The following is an 8,816-nucleotide window of genomic DNA, read 5'->3' as shown; positions in this document are numbered from 1 at the left end:
AAGGGAAGGAAGAAGGAGGGAGGGGAAGAAGGAAGGAGGAAGGGAGAGAGGGAGGGAGGGAGAGAAGGAGGGATAGAGGGAAGAAGGGAGGGAGGAATAGAGGAAGTAGAGGAGAGAGGAAGGGAGCTCTAGGCGGCTATAAAATGAATGATAAGCAAGTTTGCTGAGTTGATTTGATCTAACCCTGCCAGGCCTCTTTTAAGACACACACCTTCAACCCTAATCTGAATTCCAGGCATAAGGCTTAGAGGTGAACCTCAGAGAGAACTTGTGATTCCCTTGACAAACTGTTTCCGCTCTCCAAGACTCTGAATCGGGTGCTTCTCATGTACAGGGTCTCCTCTTCCACATTCTAGGATCAACAAATCACAAAAGAAGCATTAGCTGTTAACAGCTCACCCCTGGCACCATGGTTTAATATAACATTTGAAACCTGGAGACAGAAAGAAATGAGTACAAAGTCCTGCTTGGTTCTGGTGTTGTGCCTGGCAGACAGATCACTGCAACTCAACTTCACCACCTGAATTAAAAGAAACTAGGCTGCTCCTGTCCAAGGCTCCTCCTGTCTGCTGTTCTTAGCTTTCACCTGAGGCACATAGGTGTCACAGTAGATGTGTGGTGCTCAGAGGACAACCTCCAGGGTCAACCCCTGCCTTCTACCTTGTTTGAGGCATTTGCCATTTTGTCTACTAGGCCACCTGCCCAGCAGTCTCCACCTCCTGTCTCACAGTAGAGAGGCTAGGATAACAGACACATACTTCTCTACCCAGCTTTACTAGGTTCTGGGGATCCAAACCAGGTATTCCTCTTGCTTGTGTGGCAAGCACTTTATCAATTGAGCCATGACCCTGGCACCTCTTCCGGCTTCTTTTTTTTGGTTCTTTTTTTTTTTTTTTTTTTTTTTTTGGTTCTTTTTTTCGGAGCTGGGGACCGAACCCAGGGCCTTGCGCTTCCTAGGTAAGCGCTCTACCACTGAGCTAAATCCCCAGCCCCTTCCGGCTTCTTAATAATCCAGTGCAGACCACAGAGTCTGTCATGAAGCAGAGGCAGACAGGATGAGATGCCTTGGGAGATGGTGGAGAAGCAGGCTGGATGCCCGCCCCTCCCAACGGCTGGAAGTAGTTACCACAGGGAGGGTGCTGTTCCTCCACCAGGATGGACCAGAATGTACCTGGTGAGAGAAACAAGCTGAGAACAGATAGCACAGGGAAGACTGTCCTTTGGATGGTTTTTGCACTAAGAGAAAAAGAGAGACAGAACTGGAGAGGAGGAGGTCTGGAGAAGTGTCTGTGTAAACAGAGTGAGCACTCTGTGTACTGAGGGACTATTCTAAAAGGGAGGGAGGGAGCACAGGGGCTGCAGATGGAGATGAGAAGAAACGGTGGGAACCTCGTGGGAGAAGCAGCAAGACAAGCACACAGGCAGGACAGGCTAGCCTTCTTGGAGAGGCAAGGTGTAGCTGGAGGGTGAGGGGTGAGCAAAGCCTTTGGAAGCTGCCAGGCTCCAGGCATCCTGCACTTCCATACCCAGCCCTGTGGTCTCCCTGCTGCTTCCAACTTTTGTTTGGTTTCTGAGACTGGGGGGGTGGGGGAGGCAGCAGGGAGCACGGGTGCAGATTCAAGAGCTGCAGCATGAGACATGAGAGTCATGCTAGCACCAGAGGGAGACCTTTCTGATTCATCCACCTTAGACACACCAGAGATCCAGGATCCAAACTGTGCCTCTGAAACAAATAATCCTCAAAGACACAGTCAATTCACGGTATTAATTTCTTAAGCTTAAACAAAAGAAAAGTATGCCAGAGAGAGAAAAATTCCACAGGATAATTGACTACTAATGTCTGGATTTATAATGACCAATAGCACCCCACCACCGCCACTCCTCAGACACTGACTGCTCCGAAGCCCTCCAAACTGTAGTTTTATGGCTTTGACCCTCCCCCATGATAGAAACAAAAAGTCCTCGTATCTTTCAAAGATAAGGATCTTCAGCAATACTTTTCTAGGCATACAAAAATCAAAGCCAAATTAAAAAAAAAAAACAAAAAACAAAAAAGTTTTTCTGTTTTTCCAGACACAAACATCAGTGGAAAAAAGAAAAGATAGCACAACTTAGGCCATACATGACCGCCCACATACATTATGCTGCTTGTAACTTAATTTTTATTAAAGATAAATATCATTAACAAATCACAAACGCGTACACCTGCTCCCAAAACACAGTATCAGCGCCTGTAGAACCTCCTCCACATACAGGCAAGTGACAATTCCAAACTCCAGTGACATAGACATTGAATTTTTTATCCTTTAGGAAATCAAATTTGACCACAGTGCCAACAGCTTCGGATGAGTCGTTTGCAGTCATGGAAGGCATTTTTTTTTAATGTGAAATGAATCAGCTCTCCTCCTCTGATAGTTCCCTGAAGCAGCTTCTGGGCTCCCCTCTGTGTGGGACAGAGGGGTGGTACTGGATGACATCCAGGGCAGGGTAATGTAAGAAGGGTCCAATCCAGTGTGCGCATCACCCTGAGCATCTGGTTTAGCTTCATTTCTGTTACCATGACAAAGTCAACTTGGGGGAGAGAGGGTTTATTTGGCTCACAAGTCCAGGTTGTGGTGTGCTATTGCAGGGAGGTCAAGGCAGGAACATGAAGTAGATGGGCACACCACAGGCCTGACAGACAGAGAGGTAAACACGGATCCTTGCTGGCCCTCGGCTGGCTTTCTCCTCTCATACTATTTAGTATACCCTGCCTAGGGAATAGTGTCGCCCACAGTGGACTGAGTCTTCCTACATCAACTAATAATGAAGAAATAATTTCTCATTAAAATTCTCTTCCAGAGTTAACAGTTAAAACTACCCATAGCATAGCATCTGAACAGCATGTACCAGCCTCTGATCTCCTAGACCCCTGCAGGAGGTAGTAAAATGCAAAACAACTCAACCAGGGCTGGAGAAGCACAGTAGGGGGGGCCCTGATAAGCATTAGGGCTCCATCCCCAGCACCAAAAACCACAAAACAATACCACAGAAAAAGCAGGTATATGACATTTGGCCACAAAAATCCATTTTCTATTTCTATTTAAAAGTGTTACACCTGGTAATTAGAAAATACTATTTTTAGTGGACTTAAAACCTTGTGTTAATATGCTTCACTGTAACTTGCTCGTGTCAGGCTCACACAGCCCTTCTTGGGTGGTTTCACCCCTCACCTCCAGGAACAATCTAAGGCCATCTCTGAGGATGTTATCCTGGGAGTTAGGTTAACAGGTGGGAAACTAGACAGACCTGGGGCAAGCCCAACAAATTTCTATTGAATTCCCAACCAAATGAAAGCATTTTGCAAATAATCCTGAGAGGTTTTTTTTCCTACTATACCTGTGCCAGTGTTCACACACCTGTCCTAGTGTTCACACACCTGTCCTAGTGTTCACACACCTGTCCTAGTGTTCACACACCTGTCCTAGTGTTCACACACCTGCCCTAGTGTTCACACACCTGTGCCAGTGTTCCCTCACAAGGATTTGCATCATGGAAAGCAATGCAGAAATAAAAATAAGCAAAGAGCCTCAGAGGTCAGTGTCTGAAGGAGCCTTGGCAAATATTTTTGTTTACATTTTACTTATTATGTTTTTGCATGCGCGTGTGCAGGCATATATGTGCCACCGTGGGCTTGTAAAGATCAATTCTCTCCTCTACCATATAAACCTCAAGGACTGAACTCAATATACCAGACTTAGCCGCGCATGACCTCGTGATAAGGCTAATCTAAATGGGGGGGGGGTTGTGAGAACTGCACGGATACCCCCCAAGGCCAAGTCACAGGAAACCATGTAGACCAACACTGAAGACAACACCCAGGACAGAGGTGGCAGCATGCAGGCAAAGTAAGATACTGGTAACTCCTGGGGTAGCACCAGCCCCAAGCTTCTGAGAGAAGCAAGCACATGGGAAAGGATGTTGATGGTGCACCAAGGGGGAAGGCCAAGTACTGTGTCTGGGCCATGTCTCAGCCACTGGGTGAGTCATGAGGTCACCTCAGCTGCCTCTGCTGAAAACCAATCTGGTTGTAAGAATGAAGAATGGCCACTTGTGAAGGATGCTGTTGTCTTCAACGAAACAGCAAGTGCGGACACAGGTGACCACACCTGCTTAGGCTCCAGGGCGCTGTGCATATACTAAAAAAACCTATACCCAACCATCTTCTCAGCACTGGATGCTCGAACTCCCGCTCACTCGGGTCTGTTGTCTGGAGACCCAGCCTTAACCTCGTTCATGATGTGTGGGTACAAAGAGAAATATGGCTAATGAATGAGTAAAAGGACGGTGCATGGAGGCTGGTGCCAGCTCTCCCACCCTTTAGACAGCAACACCACCACATTACAAACTTTGGCTTCCCCCTCTGTCAAAGAAGATGTGGCTGGGTTTGGTTTTGACGGTGTATGTAATCCACAGTACACACCCAGGAGCAAATACCCTTTCTCTTTACATGGTTCAGAATTTCATATATTCTCAATAAGGGTCCAGAACATGATGCTGCATGATTTTGAAGAATGCCACAGACAGAAGAATTTCCTCTAGAAGTTGTGGAAGAGATTCGTAGGAGAGACAGGAACAAGTATGGAAATGAGGCCCTCTAGGCAGCTTCCAGCTTCCTCCACCCTAACAGTGTTTGCTGCAACTGTCAAGTTTTCCTGAGTTCAGGTGAGAGCATATTCCAACATTGACAACAACATAGCCACATGAAGCCTTTGCTCCAAGCTCATAGTAAAATCTAGAAAAGTAAAAAGCTGTGGGAAAGCAATAATTCCTGCAATACAGAGCAAGATTACATGTCTGGTGACTGTGGCTGAATGGTCAAAAGCCCTGTTTTTACCCAGCTCTGAAAACCTTCAGGGGTCGGGACACCAAACAGGAATAAATTCCAAATGGCAACACTCAGTATGTCTATGACTAACTACATGATAAATTCAGGGCAAAGAGCCAAAGTTAGGAAAGACCCTAGACTGGGGCTACTCCCATGCTCTGTATCTCTGGAGCTTAGACACAGCCCAGAGCCCAGGAAAGCTCCCAGATACTCATTCAGACTATCCCTATACCTGGCTGCCCTTGAGTTTGAACTTAGAGGTCTGAAGTACCCCAGGGCTACAAATGGTCACTTATAGTACATGCATAGCAGAGTCGGCTCAGTGGAGACATCGTGGGATGTCAGCAGTGTGGTCAGTCTCTATAGCAAGACTCAGCAGTGGCTTCTCAGCCTGACTTTTATGGTCGTATGAACCAGTTTCCTTCTAACATGGATGTGAGCCACAGAGGCTGCAGGCATGTGTGTCTCCTAAAATCCTACTGAGGACACTTTGGGTACCAAGTGGTTAATCTGTGTTAACTCAGAACCCAGCTACATCATTCGAGCGACGGGCAAGGCCTGAGAAAGCTGGTTCATCCCAGTCTTAACATTCAAAAAGTAGAAGGGATTGGGAAGCGAGGGGCAGGAGACTGAAGGATGCTACTTAGCTCCCCCCACCACCACCTTCTCCCAAGGCATGGGACACACAGTTGAGGACCGACCACCAACTGAATCCCGATACCACTTGATTCTCATTCCTGCTCTGTCTGCAGGCTGTGAGTTTTGAACGAGTAAGTGACTCTGGCTGCTGGTTTTTAAACTACAAAATGGGGATGATCATATCCAGGGCTTCTTCCTGTGTATGCCGAGCCCTGATACGGGTGGATTAAGGGCATGTCTCAAGCATCGAGGGCATACTGCAAAGGCCTGAACAAAACAAGATCTGTTATTGCTCTGGGTGCCACGACGTTCCTCAGCTTTTGTGTTTATCCTTTCTCCTGTGGCACTGAGGACTCCTCATCCTCTCTCTACCCGAGACAGTTCCCAGCAAGACCCAGTATCCCAGGTCTTCCCAAAACCATCACCAAAGGTTATCAGAAGTTTGTCCTAGGTGCCACCAGGCTCCCCTCAGACCGCAGGACAGTCCTCGTCTTTCGAGGTCTCCAGTGCCTGCCAGTAAGTGAGCAGGTCCTGGGGCTTCATAAAATGGCACGCCACAATTTTCTGAAAGCGGCACACAGAGAAGCGTAAACCACCGGGGAAGAAGGTCTGCTTGGTGTGGAGCTCCTCAGGTCGGATCTTCAGCTTGGCCAGGCAGAGCCCAACAAACACATCCTCCAGCTTGATGAATGGAACGCTCTCTGAGACATTGTATACTTGGATCGCCACGTCGCTGGAAAAGACATAACCAGTACCAGAGCAAAATGGTGGGTACCTGTCCCAGGGGTACTCGAACTTACTGACAAACCACTTGTTGAACTTCTGCCTGATGGGAAAGTCGTGGGGCTTTATGTAGCCTGTGAAGAACCTGGTTGTTTTGTTTTTCTTTAGCAGCAGTTCGGTCAGATAGCCAACATTCACAAACATGTCTGAGTCCGTTTTCATCACATAAGCGGTCTGAGGGCAAAAGTGGTAGACCCATTCCATACCCATCATGGTCTTCAGGGTCAAGTTGAAATAGGCGTCCTTGAAATCCTTCTGGATGATGTCACGGTGCTGCTCGCTCTCCAGGGCTGTAGCGTCCATGTCCTCCGTGCTGTCTGAGGACCCCAGAAGGAAGAAGGTCCTCACGGGTTGGCCCTGCACCGATGTCTCTCTACCCCACGTCTTGCGGATGGCCATGCGAGCCGCCAGCTGCTTGTGGGATGACGTCACCAGCAGCACCAGGAAAGGCGGCTTCTGCTTGCAGTCTATCTCCGGAAGCTGAAGGAACTTCCCGTGACTTTTCTTGAAGACAAAGGGGAGTTCTTGGAAAGACTCCATGCTGAAGTACAAGCAGAGCGCACCCATCGTGAGAACGGAAGCATAAAGGAGCCTCGTCTTCATGTGGGCCATCTGAAAGAACCAAGACAAACAGCCAGGCCTGAGGAGTGTCGGAGTAGACTAATACGAACTGGAACACGTAGACTAAAAATTTTAAAGTTTACCAAGAAAGTTCCCAATAATAAGGAAAAATAAATGTTTAAGGAAATAGAATTGTGAGTCGGTGCAAACATCACACGTTATATATGGGTGCAGAATTATATCAAACCTTATACATACACAATTTAAAAAATGAACTATTTAAAAAAAAAATACCGAGCTGATGTGCCAGGTAGTTGAGATACAGGAAGAGATGCACAATTTAGTAAACTCCAGAATCTTTCAGAACAGAAATGGAGGCCATGCCTCAATAGTGAGACACAAAGGTCCGCCTAATACATTGGCTCACAGCACCACATGCAGGATTCTAGACACCGGGCCAGTTCTGGGGACAGCCAGTCCCTCAGTGATGGACATTCAGACTCCATGACAAAAAATGACACAAAGTAGCTAGACAGCCCACCAGTCTAGAGGCCGTGCATTCTGGGTGTAAGCACAGGACTAACACAGACTTCTCTGTGCTCAAAAAGCAAATCTTAAGAATTTGGGTTTCCCGCCAGGCTCAGGGGCTTGAGCTCCTACAGCTGACTGTGTAGTTATAGAAGAGAGCAGAGCCCTTTACGAGGGGGCCCAGCTACAAGAAATGAGTTTGTGGGGATGGGCGTTCCGTTTATGGCACCGTCCACTATGTGTCCTCTCTCTGCCTCTGGACCACAAGATGTGAGCTAGCAACCCCACACTCCTGCTTCCATAACTACAAGCTACTCCCAATGATGTGTATGTCTTCCTATCGCAATGGAGAATAACTCCAAATCACGATCCAAAATAAGTCCTTCCTCTGTCGCAGATTCTCATCTGGTGCTCAATCACGGCGATGAGAAAAGTCGTGAGCACAGAGCCACGTCCAAGTTTATGATTTGCATAATTGCCTTGACACTCTAGAAACCTGTGAAGGTTTTAAGGTTACTCTTTAAACCCTCCAACCCGGTTTTCTTTCATCATCTGCCCACTCCTTTCTCAGTAGGTTTGGGAACAGCTATGTTAGTGCAGTAATACTGAGAAAGAAAGGCACTTACCTTTGCCAGGTAAGAGCTCAGGTCTGTCCAGAGGGCTAAGCCACAGGGTAGAAGCCAAGAGGAAATGAATTCCTTTTGAAGAGCAGCCGGGGAGGGTGAGCGAGGTTCCACCCTACCCTCTCAGACAACCTTTTGGACTCAGTTTGTCTACCAAAAATGATGGTTGTGTCTCTTGGGAATAACTTAAAGAAAAAAAAAAAGAGTTCAAGTTGTTCACTCTTTACTAGAGAATTTGACACTTCCCCCTCTGGGTGTGACCTTGAGCAAGTGTTTGAGCTGCAATCCTAGCCTCCGTTTCGTCTCTTCTAAAATGGGTACAACCAAGACAACATAAAGTCAACTATGTGAGTAACCTGCCTGCAACAATGAATATCTGAGAATCTCCCCTTGAGCCTCACAGGTGAAGACAGGACCTGTGTCAGTTTGAATGAGAATGGCTTCCATCAGCCTATATTTCTGAATATTTTGTCGTCAGTTGATGTAACTGTTTGGGAAGGATTGGGGGTGTGGCCTTGTTGAAGGAGGTGTGTCACTGAGGTTGAGCTTTATGGCTTTAAGGGCCTGTGCTCTTCCCAGGGTGCTCTCTTTCTGCCTCGTAATAATGGATCTAGACATGAACTCTAAGCTGTTGCAACCACCATGTCTTTGCTCTGCTGACTCGAACCCTCGGAAACAATAAGCTCCAGTGAATGAGTATGAGTTCCTTTGCTCACGGTGTTCTGTCACAGCAAGAGAAAGGTAACCCAGAAGTTGGTACCAGGAGTGCAATAAAGCTAGACAAGCCTGACCTTGCTGGGTTCTGGAGGAAGGTA

General features: G+C 47.3%; 1 protein-coding gene across 1 annotated transcript; it reads right to left on the bottom strand.

Moving 5' to 3' along the window:
- Positions 1–2,139: 2,139 nt before the first annotated feature.
- On the bottom strand, positions 2,140–8,186 carry B3galt5 (Beta-1,3-galactosyltransferase 5). The gene is given in 2 exon segments (NM_001105887.3): positions 2,140–6,901; positions 8,005–8,186. A coding segment is annotated over 1 exon segment (927 nt). The 5' UTR covers positions 8,005–8,186; the 3' UTR covers positions 2,140–5,974.
- Between the last annotated feature and the right edge of the window lie 630 nt (positions 8,187–8,816).

The sequence above is a fragment of the Rattus norvegicus genome, chromosome 11 (genome assembly GCF_021556685.1).
Source record: "Rattus norvegicus strain SHRSP/BbbUtx chromosome 11, alternate assembly SHRSP_T2T, whole genome shotgun sequence".
NCBI classification, from domain to species: Eukaryota; Metazoa; Chordata; class Mammalia; order Rodentia; family Muridae; genus Rattus; species Rattus norvegicus.
The sequence above is the reverse complement of the archived record's forward strand: the minus strand, read 5'-3'. Positions and strand labels throughout refer to the sequence as shown.